Source organism: Arachis stenosperma, chromosome 9 (assembly GCF_014773155.1).
Source record: "Arachis stenosperma cultivar V10309 chromosome 9, arast.V10309.gnm1.PFL2, whole genome shotgun sequence".
Lineage (NCBI taxonomy): Eukaryota > Viridiplantae > Streptophyta > Magnoliopsida > Fabales > Fabaceae > Arachis > Arachis stenosperma.
Genome location: NC_080385.1, coordinates 119864262 through 119881922, shown reverse-complemented (window position 1 = coordinate 119881922; position 17661 = coordinate 119864262). Strand labels below are relative to the sequence as shown.

The following is a 17661-nucleotide window of genomic DNA, read 5'->3' as shown; positions in this document are numbered from 1 at the left end:
AATCACAGGGTGCAAAGTAGGAGTTTTGAAGAAGGCGACCTGGTCTTGCAACGTAATGATATAGGTCCACCGACTCTTGGAGAAGGCAAGCTCTTGCTAAATTGGGAAGGACCTTACAGGGCAAAAGAAGTGCATGGAAGGCGCCTACAAATTAGAACAGCTAGACGGAAATGAGGTCTTGAGGACTTGGAATGCAGCGAACCTTAAGAGGTTTTACTCCTGAGGCTTAACGACCTCCCGACCAACCGGTTATTTTGCTTTTGTTCACTTTTGTTTTCATTTACTCTCTTCATTATACTTTGTTAAAATGAGGGTACTCTTTTCCCTTGTCCTCAGAACGAGACAATGGTAAGGGGTTTTAACGAGACCCATTATTGAAAAGCGGTTGCGTGTTAATTTTTAACATTATTCTTACTTTGATTCATTTATCTATATTACCAAGTTACAACAACGGCTACCCGAGACTAATCACCCCGGGTACCATAATACCACGACAGGTAGATATCCACTGGATGATGACCTTAGGGCCGAACAAATAAAAAAAATAATAATGCGACCAAAACATAAAGATTCTAATTCCAAGTTGGAAACGGTAAAATGATAGCTTAAAAAGGTACCATGTCGGTCCGATAACAAAACAAGATATTGTTCAAATCATACAAAGGGCACCGCGTTAGCCCAACAACAAGTTAAAAAAAGAGAAATTATTCAAATTTACAAAACGGGGCATCACATCGGCCCAATAGTTAAAAGAGTACAAAAAGTTCAAAAGATACAAAAGATTACAAGTGACGAAGATCGTCACTTCCTCGGGATATCCACCACCTTCCCATCTTGAATCATCTTAAAAGCGCCAATTGCAGAATTGTCGAAGTCAGGAGCAAGGAAGGAGACCTGAGCCTTGATTGTCTCCTCGGTAGCAGTAATGGCTTCCCGGGCATCCTTAATGGGTAAATTGGAGTTTTGTGGATATTGTGTTACAGAAGATGGATTTTGGTTGGAGGTGGAGGGAATGAATAAAGGAGTGTGTTGGTACTGCTTCTATGTCGATTTTGATAAATGGCTCACCATCTAAACCTTTTAAGATAGAGAGGGGTTTGAGATAAGGTGATCCACTGTTCCCTTTTTTGTTTGTTCTTATTGTTGATGTTTTGCATATGATGCTAGGGAAGACAGTCAGAAACAGATGTATTTCGCGTTTGCTAGTTAGCAAGGATAATATAGAGTTGTCACATCTCCAATTTGCAGATGACACTATACTGTTCTGTCCACCGGAAGAGGAGACCATCAGAAACTATGCCAAGTTGCTAAGGTGCTTTGAGGTGATGTCGAGGTTAAGTATCAACTTTGATAAATCAAGTTTAATCCCAATCAATTGTGATCAACGGTGGACTTACAACATGTGCAACTTGTTGGGATGTAAAGAGGCTAACCTTTCAATCAGATATCTTAGCATTTCTTTAGGAGCAAACCCAAGACTAGTCTAGACTTAAAAACTGATAATTGATAAAGTGGTGGAGAAGGTTAGCATGTGGAAGGCAAAAGTGCTTAATAAAGTGGGTAAGTTAGTCTTTATTAAATCTATGTTGAATAGTTTGTCGATGTACTATTTGAGCCTGCATAAGATGTCGAAGTCAGTAGCAGAAAAGTTGATTTCGTTGCAGCGAAAGTTCCTATGGAGCAAGGAGGAAGGTAGAAATGGTTTGCCGCTGGTTAAGTGGAAAGTGGTTCAAGCTCCTAAAAAGGTGAATGGCTTAGAGGTGTGGGATGCCGTGGTTAGGAACACAGCACTCCTCTTCAACTGGTGGTGGCATTTTTCCAAAGAGGAGTGTCCATTATGGAAGAAGGTTGTATGCTCTTGTTATGACTTGAACGCCAATGTGATGTTATCAGCTCAGACTTTGCCTAGTAGAGGGGGTCCATGGAAGGATACCTGTCAGCTGCAGTTCAAGGATAGTAATGTGAGAGATAAGATGATTACTGGGTTGTCTATGGAGGTGGGTGATGGAAGGAGGACTCGGTTTTGGGAAGATGTCTTGTTACATAGTGGTTCGCTAAAGATGAGTTTTTCGAGGCTCTTATCTGTTTCAAACCAAAGAGGATCTGTCATAGGGGATTGTGGGTTTTGGGATAGGTTAGAGTGGATTTGGAACTTTCAGTGGAGGTGGAAGTTATACCAATGGGAGTTGGATTTAGTGGATCAATTGCATGAGACTTTAAGGCCTATAAAGCTAGCATATGATACACAAGATAGAGTTGCATGGAAGTTTGACAAAGAAAGTATTTTTTTTCAACCAACTCTTTTGTGCAGGTGATGCAGTTAGAAACAATCCCGAAGGATATCACCATCTTTAGTTTCACCAGAACCATATGAAAAGGTTTGGTTCCACCAAGAGTGGAGTTATTTATTTAGTTTGCTTTAATAGGAAGAGTTAATACTAAAGAAAGATTGCACAGGTTGGGAATTATTAGACATGGTGATAACATGTGCGTATTGTGTAAAAAAGACGTTGAACATATTTACCACTTGTTCCTTGGTTGTGAGTTTACTTGCCAGGTGTGGTGTGAATGACTATCTGACTTTGGAATGTTGTGGTATGTTTCGGATTCAATGAAAGAACACTTTGAGAGTTGGACATGTGTCGTTAACAGGAAAGAGGAGCGCAACAAGTGGCTCATCTGCTTTTTTGCCATTATTTGGAACGTTTGGCTAGAGAAGAATGGACGAATCTTTAATAACAAGGAAGCGGGTGTAAAAGAGGTTTTGTAGAAATCTTTGACCAACTCTAGAGAGTGGAGTAGGTTTGATTCTTTTTGTTGTTATTGGCTATGTTAGAGATGATACTAGAAATAATTTTTTGTTTATTTATTTTTGTTGGATGTTGATTTTTTGAGACTTGGTTTATTGTCGCTCCACTTTATTGTATTGAGCTCATTTGTTAAAAAAAATTAAATAAATATTTTAATTACTAAAATAAAAAATTATAAAAATTATTACTAAAATTTGTCCCCTAATCTTATCTTGTTTACAGTATAAATGAAATAAACTTTCACGTATTTATATACAAGTGTCTCCTAGTCTTAAACTTATCTCTCATTTACACTAATACAAGATAAGGCTAAAAAACGAATTTAAGTAATAATTTTTATAATTATTTATTTAAGTAATTAAAATATTTATTTAAATAAAAAATCCATTGACACACTAGTAATAATAATAATTGGAATAATATCGAGGATAAAGGAGGGAAATAAAGCAAGGGAGTGGAAGGAACCAAAAAAATGGTTGTTGGGAAACCATTGGCGGCAGCACGCCTATCCATTTCATGGAATCCGTGGAATCTGAATGTTAAGCCAATTCCACTTACCACATTCAACTTCGCTCTTCGGTTGCAACCACCAACTTACCTCAATCTCCATGTTAGAGCATCTTGTTTTCCCGCTTCTTCCCCTCTTCCCCAGAACGATGATCTCCAAGCTCTCTTACAGGTTACTACTTTTTAGATTTTCCATTGAAACAATTCATTTCTTCATTGTTATCGATGAATACCTAGGTCTTGTGTTGCAGATTCTTCCATCCGATTTGCATGACAATCTCCTCAATGAACCGGACAGGGCTCAACTCTTAGAGGTCACTACCTCACTTCTCAATTTACATTCCTATTTAATTTACCGTTTTCCGCTTTTTTAATTAGAAAATATTTCATTTTGGTTCAGGGTTTGCTTTTTGCCTTAATGCATATAATTTAATTATCATGATATGGGCCATATGGCAGTAATTTGATGCTCTTTTTGGTGTTTGTTAGGTTATATTGGATTTGGGTCGTTTGCCAGAGGCACGTTATCTTGGTAAAGAAGGAGGGCAATATATAAGGGAGTCTGAGGTGACCATGCATGCATTCTAGTTATTCATGCTTTTGCTTCCTATTTTTGGATTCAAAATCTCTTCATTTATTGTTATAACTTTCCTTAAGAATATGCATTATTTTCAAGCTGAATATATGAAAAAAATTAATTGCTGAAGTTTTCTAATGTATTGAAAATTGAGTTTGCAAACAAGAAATTTGCCTTGGAGTGGTTATGTGATCTCTTGACAAATGTATAGCCAGGTAACTGTGAAAGAGCTGGAATATGCTCAACAAGCTGTTGGAGAGTTCGGCAGGGACAATAGAGCCGGCATCGAGGGTACATTGCACAGAATATCTGCAATACGGAGTAGGAAAGGTGGCATAGTTGGCTTGACATGCCGCGTTGGAAGGGCAGTAAGTGGCCAGATTGACATGGTTTATGACCTGCTTCAATACTGGAAGAGCATTTTATTTGTGGGAAGGTGTAGCAACACTACCCATATGGTGTACTAAGTAATTTCAATTGATATTATGAGATTGGTGGATATTGTTCATAATTGAAGTGCAAATGTGCTCCCTATGAAAGTGATTCATCATTTATTAGATAAGAAATTAATTTTGATATGATCTTCTTCATGTTTGCTTTATATATTATATTTGTACAACTGTGTGGTTGTGCTTCATCCAATTGCCACTTGGAGTTGAATTTAAACATTTTAAGGACTGGATTCTTTGTTTGTGGTTGTTTATTGGAAAATATGATAGAATCCCTTTACTCTAGGGATTTCTAATTTTTCATTGTGAAATCATCTATTAATAGTAAAAGTCATCTATCATGGTCTGATAACTTGCTCAGCTCAGTCTCACAGCTTAGTAAAGTGTCTAAATTTCTTTGTAAATTTTGATAACCGATTTCCTTTTTTTCTTATTCTTTCAGGCCTGGGGTTGGTAAGACTACTGTTATACGAGAGATTGCTCGTGTACTGTCAGATGAATTTCACAAGAGAGTGGTACATTGACTTTCTGTATCTTATGGCACTCTTTTCTCCTCAAAGTACACCTTTTGTGTGTCTATATATATATATTGTAGATCAGTTTGTGATAGAATGAATGCTTGCAAATGTCATAGGTAATTGTTGATACCAGCAATGAAATCGGAGGTGATGGCAATATTCCGCATGCTGCAATAGGGAGTGCACGAAGGATGCAGGTACCTGAGCCATCAATGCAACATAGAGTGATGCTTGAGGCAGTAGAAAATCATATGCCTCAGGTGATTATAGTTGATGAGATTGGCACAGAAGCCGAAGCTCATGCTTGCCGATCAATTGCTGAGAGGGGAATCATGCTTATTGGGACTGCTCATGGACAACAGCTTGAGAATATCATGAAGAATCGAACACTCTCAGATCTGGTTAGTTTTAATCCTTACATTATAATATTATTGTGGCAATAACATTTAAGATTTTGTTGTCACTCTCTTTCAAGAACTTGAGCACTCTAGCTTCAATACGTGGCACTCTAACTTTACTACCTGTACATTCTTGGATGTAAGCTTTAGCTGTACTAGCTGCTTTCTTGATCGGCAAATGGGTCAGTTATAAAATTTCTAGACAACTCACAAACTTGTTCTGATTTAGTTTGGCTATGCATTCGTGATTTGATTTTAAAATTTGCTGCGAGTATTGTTCTGATGACCTGCAAGTTTTAAGTGGCAAAAACATGCAATTCATTAGATTATTGTGTGAAATGACATTATTTATGATAGGATTAATTGTGGCTATTAGATACCTTAGGACAAGATAACTGCCTCTTCTGAACCTGCTTTTTCTTCTTTGCATATTTATGTGTTGCTCTTCAAATGAACTCTTTTTAGAGGGTGTTTATTTGTTAGATATGCAGAGATATCCATATTCCTTATTACATGGCTCAAGCTCTTAGGATTTATTTTTTATTTTTTATTTTTTTGCCTTTCTTGTGAGAGTGCCTCATTCTCTCTTTTTTCACTTATTTCCTCATTTGTAATTGTTTCCCTCTATTAAAAGAGCCTGAGACTGCATTTGATTTTTATGCTGTAGTAGAAATTTCATAAGAAGCTCACAGTTAAGCCAAAAAATTATAACGCTTATTCAGTTGAATTGTGTGTATTATGCAACCCAGCAGAGTGTAACATCAACATTCACCTCCTCTTGTTTTGCCAGATTGGTGGAATAGGAGCTGTTACTCTGGGAGATGCAGAAGCTAGAGCAAGAAATTGTCAAAAGACAATTCTTGAAAGGAAAGCTCCTCCAACATTTGATTTCCTGATCGAGATGAGAGACAGATACTACTGGCTTACACATCAGGTATGCTAATTCATCATCATCATCATTATTATTTATTTATTTATTTATTTTACTGTTGATCATGAGAAACTCCTGTCTCGGAGACAGCTAAATTCTGATTGTGACTTTGCAATCTTAAAATAAAAATAAATATTAATTGCTGGCACATTAATAACCTGATTAACATTGAGTCGTTCCCAGTGTACCTTTCACTGGTACAAGCACCAATTAATTGTTTGATACATGACTTGTTTACTTGGCATCCTATAACAACTTGTTAAGTTATTTACCCTAGAAAACATGTTAAAGACATACAAAAGTGTTGCTAATTTGATATGTTGCTTGTTCAAGTTTTGGTATGTTCATATGAGAGTTGAATTTAACTTGTTCATGCTTTCCATCTGCAGACAGACAAAAGTGTTGATATGTTGCTTAGAGGCAAAATTCCTCAAGTTGAGGTAATTCTTTAGTTTCGTGTGTTTGGTTTATTTGATCGGAACTCCTTATTTTGTGCATAGAAAATAAAATAATAATTAGGACAATTTTTTTGCCAGGTATATGATTACTCTATACTATATTTCTGAACAATATATTCAAACGAGCTTCTACTTCAATTCAGAGTCATGGTGTCATCTTTCCTTTTTCTCTTCTCTTTTGCAGGTAAGAAAAAGAGATGAAAAATGCAAGGTTGTGATAGAAAAATCCAAAGCATATGATAAATGTCAATTTTAATTTTCTTTTTGAGGGATTATTGTGTTGACATTTTCAAATATTGAAGGACAAATTTGGTAACCAACATCTTTAGAAGATTAACGAGGTGAGTGATATAAGAAGTATTATCATAATGACTAGAAGTTAGAAATAGTTTTGCATTTTTATCTGTTTTCTATGTATTTGGGTTTATTTTTACTGTGTATACGTAGGCGTGACAATGGATGGGATAGGGTAAGGTAGGATTTAAACCGGTAGGGTAAGGTAGGATTTAAACCCCATCCTAATCCGACTAACTCACATGCTAAAGCTCTCAACCTAATCCTACCCGATCTAATCTGCGGGAAAAAGGAAAAAAATTATTTCCACTCATACAATATTTGGTCCTTCCTTATTTCATAATATCAAATATTCATGTATTATTAGCAAATTGAATTATTAGCTTAGTGACACTATGTACCTATGTAAAAGAGAACTTCGGTTTAAATCGCTACTTGTTCACTCATGCATATATATACTTTTATGAATGCAAATATATTAATAACTAGATTTTAACCTGCCGGTTGTGTGGGACTGAACTGAATTAATTTTTATGTATAAGAAAGTATTTAATAACGAAACCTTAAAAATTAATATTAAGTCTAGATAAAATTGTTAAGACATTATATATATTGTAGTGTTTGAAAGGGTTTATTATCTAATATATATGTTTAATAAATTTAAATACTAGTGTAAGAATAAAGCTATTAGATGTAATGAAATAGGAATATAATATTTCAATAATTAAAAATAATATCTATATTTTTATGAATTGAGATAATGTATTTTTAACATTATTATTATAACATCTAAATAATATTAATAATATAAATTGTTGAAAAAAAAAAGTGATATATATATGACAGAGATAGTATATAATTGATAAGCACAATTATATCAAAAATAAAAATAATATTGTTATTAAAGGTATAAAATAATTTACATAGAAATAAAAAAATTAAAATATTAAAAAATAAGATTAAACACTACATAAGAAGAACAAAAAATGTGATGATAGAAAATAATAAAATAATAATTTTATTAAAATGTTTACGAGGCAATATTAGAAGTTATCTAATATGTCAATAAATTATTGGGTTATTTGATTTTATTTTTTATATATTATAGATAGATAGAGAGATAAATTAATTTTTGTAAAACAAAATTTATTCTCCAAATAGAATATGTAATATTAGAATTCAGATTATTGATATAAATTAATATTTTTTATACTATATATATATATTTTTAGAAATAAATAATTTAGTGTGTGAAATTATGAAATTAATGCTAAATTAATTATATAAATACTATTTTTTATGGTAGTATAAATGTATTTAAAATAGATGCTTTCTTTTATGTTGTTGTTTGAATAATATGGTAATTTTATATGAAACCTTAATAGAGATGGATCTAAAAATTTTAATATGAAAGGGTTGCATTTTAGACGAATTTTTTAATTATTTTTATTATATTTTTTATTTTATAAAAATAATTTAGACATAATATATAGTTATTGCGTTGGTTAATATATATATTAAAAAAATTATAATTTTTTTTCACAATTTATTGTTAGCATGATAGCTATATAAAAGAAACATAACAATATCAATAGTACATTATGAAATAACAAATTATCAATAATTTATAGTGTGTTTAGTTAAAACAATATAACATATCTTATTAATTAAAATTAATTCTTTTAAAATTTTAAAAAATTTATAAATAAATTATAAACTATTGATTATGTGAAAGACACAGTACTCTTATATAATATCTTTATAAATTTTTTTCTTTTAACAACATACATTTAAAAGAAAAATGAGTATTTTTTTATAAAAAAAAATCTTTAGTACACAATGTGATTACTAAAACATAACTATGTAAGTTATTATTAATATTTTATATGATAATATAAATGTTACATATGTTTTTTTTAATAATAGATAGAGATGATTATATAAAAACTAATTTAAAAAGTACAAAAACTTGAGGGTATGATATTAAATTGGTTAAATAAAAAATATTAGTAAGTTAAATAAGTGAGACATAAATCGATCACATAGTAAAAAATAATATACATAAAACTATTAAATTACACAATATTTTTTATTTCTTTAAACACATATATCATATATAAGTATAATTTCCTAAAAATTTTGGAGGGGGGAGGGGGGACGAGGCCACTACTCGTCCCTTGCCACTACTCACCCCTCTAGAACCGCTTTTGCCTAAAAGCTTAGGAAAGTTTTGAAATATATCGGTATACCGGTATTTCAGTGACTTTTAATCATTGATTATAATTATATATATATTATGTATATATTTTATAATTAAGATCAACAGTTAAAAATGACTGAAAAATCGGTGTACCAGTACACTTGAAAGTTTTCCAAAAATTGATGTATCATTCAATCATCATAACACTACTTTGAATTCTCTTTTTATATATAATAGATAATAGATAGATGGATACCAGATAAATTATAATAGATAGATAGATAGATAGATAGATAGATAGATAAATAGATAGATAGATAGATTTGAATTAAGTGAGTAAGATTGGCTCGACTCCCGAATCTAACTTTATTCTCCACGGATTAGATTGCCAACTTATCCTAACTGGGTTAGAGCAAGTTGGATACCTACAAGTACGGGTGGTGCTATCAGTCTTATGACTATGAAAATAATGATTAGGATATATATAAATCATCCAATCAACAATTAACAAGTGGCACAATTTGAAGACCTGATTTTTTATCATACAACATATTTCCTTACAAGTTTTAATTAATCCTACTTACAATGTGTACAGTGAGATATTACACTTGATAATATAAAAAAAGGACTAATTTTCACTTAGTAAGTAAAAATGTTCAAATTAAAAAAAGAAATTTTTAGAATCCTTTTTTTTCCTGTGGAAAGTTGAACCAAAGCGACGTGGCATATGAGTATCTATCTTTGCCGTAAGAGGAATTGTTGCGGGCACGGGTTCTAGACCCAGCGGCCCAGTGGCGAAAAAAACTTTGGGTCAAATCTATCAGGGCTCTGCCCTAGAAATCGGATCAATTCGAAAAGTCCGCTCGCGCTATCTCCAGCGTTAAATGTCCCAGATACGCATTGTATCTTTTCGATTTGATGAGGATTTGAGCATTACAACCCATACATAGGGGAGCCTACAACTATCTTTTTGTTTTTTTACCGGTTTTTTATAGAGCGATTTTTACCGGTCTAATTTTCAGAACCTTGACTGAGATTCACTGTCCTTTCCTGATTCCCAGGGGCCTCGGAACAAAACCCCTCTTCAACCTAATGAAAAAAGGGATCACCTTCTAATGGATAGAGGAATGTGAAGCTGAGTTTCTAGACTTTAAAAAGCTTTTATCAGAACAACTGATGTTAGCAAAATCACAGGTGGGGAGCTATTGTTCCTGTATCTTGCAATCTATGACGAGGCCATGGGGGCAGCCCTCATCTGAGAGGAGGACAAGAAGAAACTTCTGATATACTTCATTACCAGAGTATATCAGAACACGAAAACACGGTATTCACAGCTGGAGTAATTAGCCTTCGCCTTGCTCATCTCTTCGAGACGGCTAAGGCAATACTTCCAAAGCCACCAAATTGTGGTCCGTACTAACCAGCCCATCGGCAGGTGTTACAGAATCCCGAACTGGCGGAAAGAATGATGACCTGGTCCGTGGAGCTATCGTAGTTCGACATTGCATACCAACAGAGGCACGCCATAAAACCCAAGCCATGGCGGACTACTTGGCTGAGATAGCCAACTCCGCCTCTGACCTGCCAACTCAATAGTGGGAACTCCACATAGACGAAGCTTTTAACCAAACCTCTGGTGGTGCAAGAATCATCCTGAAAAACTCAGAAGGTCTCTTATACGAGCAGTCCATCAAGTATGAGTTCCTGGTGTCAAACAACTAGGCTGAATACGAAGCCATCATACCAGGACTTACCCTAGCCAAAGAACTAGGGGTTAAAAGTCTGATGGTCAAGAGTGACTTCTAAGTCATCACGTCACAGATTAATGGCACGTACCAGGTCTGAGACCCTTTGCTCCAAAAGTACTTAGAGAAGGCCAAGGAATTGGGCAAAAATTTTCACAGTATTACAATTCAACACATGCATCGAGAAAAGAACACCAGGGGCAGACTTATTGTCAAAGCTAGCCAGAACTAGATCCTTGGGAGGAAACCACTCCCTTATCCATGAGGCCATCAGGGATCCCTCAGTGGCCTTACTCCTAGACATGCAAGGAACTTTTGACTGGATGACCCCCATCAAACAGTTCTTGGAATACAATGAGCTCCCAGAGAACATAACTGATCAAAAGCGACTGAAGAGGGAGGCCGCAAAGTACACTATAATCCAGGGAACCTTATATCGAAGAGGCATCTCCCAACCACTTTTGAAGTGCCTCCAACCCGAAAACGAATTACTATTGAGGGAAGTACATAAAGGTTGTTGTGGCCAACACATGGGTGGCAAGACTTTGACCCAAAATATTATGAGAGCCAGTTACTACTGGCCGATTATAATCCACGACTCAATGCAACTCGTCAAGTCATGTGTCAAATTTTAGGAGAACAGAAACTTTTATAAGGTCCCCGTTCAGGAGCTAACTCCCATTACAACTTCCCAACCATTCGCAGTATGGGAAATCGACCTTTTGGGCCCTTTCCCTATGGCCCTAGGGCAACTTAAGTACCTAATAGTAGCGATTGACTACTACACTAAATGGGTAGAAGCCGAGGCCCTTGCCACAATCACAGAAACCCAATGCAAGAAGTTCTTTTGGAGGCAGATAATCAATCGGTTTGGAACCCAGATATCGTGATCACTGACAACGGCACCCAATTTGCCGATAAAAAGTTATAAAGTTTCCTCGAAGGACTGGGGATCCGACAACGTTTCTCCTCGGTAGAACACCTACAAGCCAATGGTCAAGTTGAAGTTGCTAACAAGGTAATTCTGAAAGGCATCAAGAAGAGGTTGGAGCAGAAGAAGGGTGACTGTGCAGACGAACTTGGATTGGTCCTCTGGTCATACTGAACTAGCCCGTAATTAACTACCGGAGAAACACCCTTCTGCTAACTTACGGCATGCAGGCCATAATTCCAGTAGAAGTCGGGGATCCTAGTCCCAAATTTCTCCTCAGAGTCACCGACTATGAAGTACAAAAAGACTTACTGGATGAAGTTTGCGAATTTGCCCACCTGAGAAAATTGGCCCTCAAGCAATGGTTGGCCCTCAGGTATAACCAAAGTGTCAAAAAGCGGGTATTCGAGAGAAAGGAGATTTAGTGCTACAGCGGAATGACATAGGAACTTGAAAGCCGGGAGAAGGGAAGCTCGGGACAAACTAGGAGGGCCCCTACCAGGTCCGCAAAGTATTTGGCAAGGGAGCCTATCAACTAGAGTGACTCTATGCTTCCGTCATCTCGCGATCATGGAACGTCATCAACCTTAAGAAATTTTACTCGTAAGAGGTTTACCTCGTAAGCACCAAGCCTTCTTAATTTCTCATTAATCTTATTATTGTTTTTTTCTTCATTTCTTTTTTTTTTTGGTTATGCTCAAGGGTACTCTTTCCTTGCCTCTTGGACCCACAAGGCCAAATGAAGGTTTTAACGAGGTCCGAAAAGAACTTATTAATAACATTGGCATTTAATTTCACAAGTTACTACCCATACTTAAGTTTTTATTACTGCAAACAAGGTATCCCGAGACTGATCAACACGAGAACCACACAAAAAATGCACCACAGCAGCGAATATCCAAAATAAAAGCACGACACAATAAGCAAAATAATGAGGCCATAACAGTTCGAACACATAAAACCAACCCCTCGGGCACACATCCGAATACATAAGAGTTAAAAAAAACTTAGGATCTTTTCTCGAATCTAAGGTCCACAATCTGCCCAAAACAGTCAATCTTGAAGGACCCAAATTGAGACACATTAAAGTCTGGGGAGAGGGGGGAGACCTATGACTTTAGAGATTCTTCCGTGGCAGAGATGGCCTCTTTTGCATTCTTCATAATCTCCTTGTTCCACTTCCTCAACGCATCTGCAATGTTCTCAGTGACTTTGGCCTTCTTCTTCGCTTCCTCGCCACGACGCTCGACCTTCGACACCTCCGCCCACAGGAAAATCTCGGGGTCAGAAAGACACTGGATCCCTGATAAACCCCATTTTTAGGGTTTATCTTGTGTTAATTTTAGAGGATTTTATCAACTTTTCCTACATTTATTCACTAAAATAGCATGGTTTTGTAAATTCTCCTTTATTCGTGCTTAAGTGTAAAAACATGCTTTTTAGGTCTTAAAATAGTTAAATTTAATTCACCTTGATTCTATTCGAAGCCTTGATATGTTTGTTAAGTGATTTCAGGTTTAGAAGGCAAATATTGGATTGAGGGAATGAAGAAAAAGCATGTAAAAATGGAGAACTCATGAAGAAATGAAGGAATTGCAAAGCTATCAATCCTGACCTCTTTGTACTTAATCGATCATAACTTGAGCTACAAAGGTCCAAATAAGGCGGTTTTAGTTGCGTTGGAAAGCTAACATCTGGGGCTTTAAAATGATATAAAATTTTCCATATTTTCCTGGCGTTTAGGGACGCGTACACGTCGTTTCACGTGCACTCATCGCAGGATCAGTATGGGCCATTTTTAGCAACTCGTGGCCAGTGATTTCTGGCTCATTTTGGGCCAAATCTAACTCATTTCTGATTCTATGAACCCAAAGATTGAAGGAGGATGAACCAAGTAGTGTTAGTTTTAGTTTTTACTATGCTTTAGGTAGAATTCTAGAGAGAGAAGCTCTCTCTTCTCTCTAGAAATTAGGTTAGGTTTAGCTTAGGATTTTCGTAGATCTAGTTTTAATTTCTTGTTTTCAACTTGTCTTCCTTACAATTTCTTGCTCTTATACCTTTGTTCTTCTCAATTCTCTTGTTAATTTTCCTTTTTATACATTTTTTTATGTTTATGCACTCTTGTTGGATTTGAATTTCCTTTAATGCAATTTATGTTTTATGTTTTCTTTATTGTTTAATTGATTTGTTATTGTTATTTTCTTGCATTTGGTAGTGTTAGATTTTATATTTCTTGTCATTTTATTATGCTTTCCTTTTATGCCTTCCAAGTGTTCGATAAAATGCTTGGTTGGATTTTAGAGTAGATTTTTTTCTCCTCTTGGCTTGACTTGAGTAATTGGAGACTCTTGAGTTATCAAACTCTTTTGTTGATTGATAATTGAAAGTTGCTAGTTGACTTGAATGCCACTAAAGCTAGTCTTTCACTATGATTTGACTAGGACTTATGGACTCAAGTTGATTGTATCCACTTGACTTTTTTTCATAATTAGAGGTTAACTAAGTGGGAGCAATGGACAATTTTTGTCACAATTGATGATGATGAGGATAGGACTTTTAGCTCTCATTTCTTACCAAGAGCTTTCTTAGTTATTAGCTTACTTCTTTTGCTATTTACATTTCTTGTTCATTGTTACAAAACCCCAAAACATTCCTTCATAGCCAATAATAAATCACTTCATTGTAATTCCTAGGGAGAACGACCCAGGATTAATACTCTCAGTTATTTTATCGGGGTTTGTACTTGTGACAAATAAAATTTTTGATTGATGATTGTTTGTTGGTTTAGAACTATACTTACAATGAGATTTCAATTGAGAAATTCTATACCGACACAATAATTCTTTTCATCAAAATGGCGCCGTTACCGGAGAATTGCAATGGTGTTATGTTATTGTCTATTGTGAACATGTCCATAGTGTGAATATCTTGATTTTTTTGTTATTTTGCGATTTTGCTAGTAATTAGTTTTTCTTTGCTTTTTGATATTCTTTGTTTTGATTTCCTCTTTTTCATATGAATTCTCATCCTTGTGGTTTTGGATATGATTGTGACTATGTTGTAGGTGATGAAAATTTTAATGAAGGCTCATGTTTTGGGAGAAATGAATTTTTGAGAAGGGAGCCACATCCATATGAGCAATCATCATGGCAACCTCCTCAACCAAGCTACTATGATTGCAATCCCTCCTACGATGCATATCATTTCAATGGATATGATGGTTCTTATCATGATTATGACACTCAACCATCATCATTCCATGCACCATACTCTCAACATAGTCCTCAAACACCATCATTCCAACCAACATATTCTCAATCCACATCCTATTTCCACCAATTACCTCCACAAAATCCTAATCTATACTCCCCCTATACATACCCTTGGGATAATTATGACCAAGAACCCATTGAACCACCATCACTCTAACATCTTTACCCTTCCAACCAAGTTCCCATGGATGATACACTTGATATTATTCTTCAAGAGCAAAAGGAGCTCCAAACCACACTTAACACTACCTTCACCAGTTTTGCTTCTACCATTCTAGAGCTTATATCCTGTATACCTCTACCTTCTACCAACAAACAAAGCACCTTCCAACCCCCAAGTTTTAGTGCATCTCCTCTTTAACCACATGATGAATGTGAGAAATTAACTGAGGAGAGGAGTATGAGGGAGATTTTAGAATCTCAACTTGAGAATAAGAAAATAGAGTGTGTTTTGCAACAAGTGGAAGAGATGGAAATTGTTGAAGAAGATGAAGTGGAAGAAGACCTAGGGGAGGTTGAACAAGAAGGAAGTTCCATCACTAAAGACAACTCTGCATCAAGTGAAAATGGTGATCTTGTTGAAGCTTCTTCCATTGAATGTGAAACCGATGTTGAGGAGAAATGTGCACAACCTCCAATACATATTGTGATTAATGAGAAAGAGTTGGAAGAAGTAAGCAAACAAGAGGAAATTGAAGAAAGTTGTCAAAAGATGGAAGTCATCAAGGAGGAGCCAAAGGAAGTGGAGCATACAAAGTCAAGACCATTGGATATCTTCCTTGCTAAGTCACCATCCAAATTACAAGTTGAATGGGTAATCATATCATCTTTCAATTTCCTTGGCCCATATCAATATGCATTGTTAGAAACGGATGGTCAACTTAGAACTCTTTGTGGGTTAGAGAGTAAAAAAGAGATAGATGTTGGTGGGCAATTTGAATCAAGATGCATAGGGGATAGAAGTTCAAACTTTGAAATCCAAAAGTGGAGTGAAGCTCAATTCTATGGAATTAGGATGAGGATTAGGAGTTTTAAGGAGAATTCAAGAAGTTTGTCACCCAATTAGAAGCATGTAGTTCAAGAAGAAAGGGGGTTGACAAACAAAGTATGGGACCCCGGAATATGCATCAACAATCCTCAACATTGGGGCATTGTGCGTCTAGTTTGGGATCCCAGATGCTATTGGAAATGCAAGCATTGGTGGGGATTCAAGGAAGAGTTCAAGCATAAGCCACCATAGCAAAGTCCCCACCAAATGTCCAACTTAAGAACTTTAAATAAAAGTGCTAGGTGGGAGACACCCCACCATGGTAAACTCTTTCCATTCTCTTGTATATATAATCAATGAATGAATTGAGTTACCGTTATTAGGTAGTTTTCTTCTTTGCATATTCTTATTTTAGTGTTTTGGTTGTTAGTTTGTTTGAGTAGATTTATGCTTTAAGTTGTAGGTTAGTTGTTTTTGAATTGCATTTTGCTTGAAGTGCAAGTTTTCTTTGTTTTGTCTTTGAAAATTTTTCAAAAACTAAAAGATTTTTGTTAAATTTGAATTTTGGTTGCTTTAGAGTGTTTATAGGTTAGGAGAGTGCCCTGTTTCTGTTTTCTATGTTAAAAAAAAGGGTCACCCCACGCGCACGCGTTGTATGCCATTTTGGGACTCCTGGTACAAAAACCCAAGAGTTGTGTGAGAATTGTGCTGGTTTTGTGCAAAAAGCACAATCTGGACCCACACGTACGCGTGAGCGACGCTTACGCGTCACCTGTGCTTTCTGCGTTCCACGCGTACGCGTCGCTTGTCCCTGTTGCAATCCACGCGCACGCGTGGGCAACGCTTACTCGTTGCCTCGTGCCCTATTTTTCTCCTTTCTTTGTCTTTCTTCTTCTCTCTTCTTCCTTTCTTACTTTCTTTTTTTCCTTCTCTGAAAAAAATGAATAAATAAATTAAATAAATTAAATAAAATAAAAAGTTTCTCATCTTTCATTTTCTTTTACTTATTGCATTTGCATATTATCATCCATTGCATTTTAATTTCCTTTTTATAACTTGATTTTATTTTCTTTTCTAAGTTGCTTATTTTAATAATGGTGTTGAAATCTCCTACTCAATTATTGAGAATTTTTTAGATTATTTTGGTGCCTCTTGACTTGTTTGATATTGATGGGTGATGAAACTTTTAAATCAATGCTTAATTTTGTATGACTCTTGCATCCTTGGTGCATTGATAGGAACTCATATTGTCTTTCATGATCCACTCTTTCTTGTTTAAACTTGATACTCAATATGCTCTTCATACTTTGACTCTACTCTTGCATCAAGTATTAGTTGATATGCCTTAGCTTATAGTGCTTTCTCACTCACATGTTGTAGGTGTCATGTAGTTGAGAACCTTACTCACAGAATTCCTCTCAGAAGTGTACATGAATTGGTTATTTGCAACCATGTCAATGAGTTCTTGAGCTTCTACAGGCGTTTTCTTTAGGTGAATGGATCCACCTGCAGAATGGTCCAGTGACATCTTAGAGAACTCAGATAGACTATAATAGAATATATCCAAAATGGTCCACTCTGAA

At 35.5% G+C, this 17661-nt stretch overlaps 1 protein-coding gene across 5 annotated transcripts; it reads left to right on the top strand.

The window, feature by feature from the left end:
• The first annotated feature begins 3257 nt into the window (after positions 1-3257).
• On the top strand, positions 3258-15088 carry LOC130951540 (uncharacterized protein ycf45). Of its 5 annotated transcripts, none has more exons than XR_009074009.1 (10): positions 3258-3489; positions 3569-3631; positions 3807-3884; positions 4110-4330; positions 4786-4858; positions 4978-5262; positions 6050-6193; positions 6580-6630; positions 6833-6989; positions 14883-15088. XR_009074009.1 is itself a non-coding variant. In XM_057880216.1 (9 exons), exons 1-9 carry the CDS (start codon positions 3283-3285, stop codon positions 6902-6904), a joined length of 1194 nt encoding a protein of 397 aa, XP_057736199.1. In that variant the 5' UTR covers positions 3258-3282; the 3' UTR covers positions 6905-7370. The 5 variants fall into 5 exon arrangements, 2 of the variants coding, with proteins under 2 accessions (XP_057736199.1, XP_057736200.1); XR_009074010.1 differs by lacking the exons at positions 6833-6989; positions 14883-15088 and adding exons at positions 6727-6832; positions 13334-13871; XR_009074008.1 differs by lacking the exon at positions 14883-15088 and adding an exon at positions 13334-13855.
• Positions 15089-17661: the final 2573 nt, after the last annotated feature.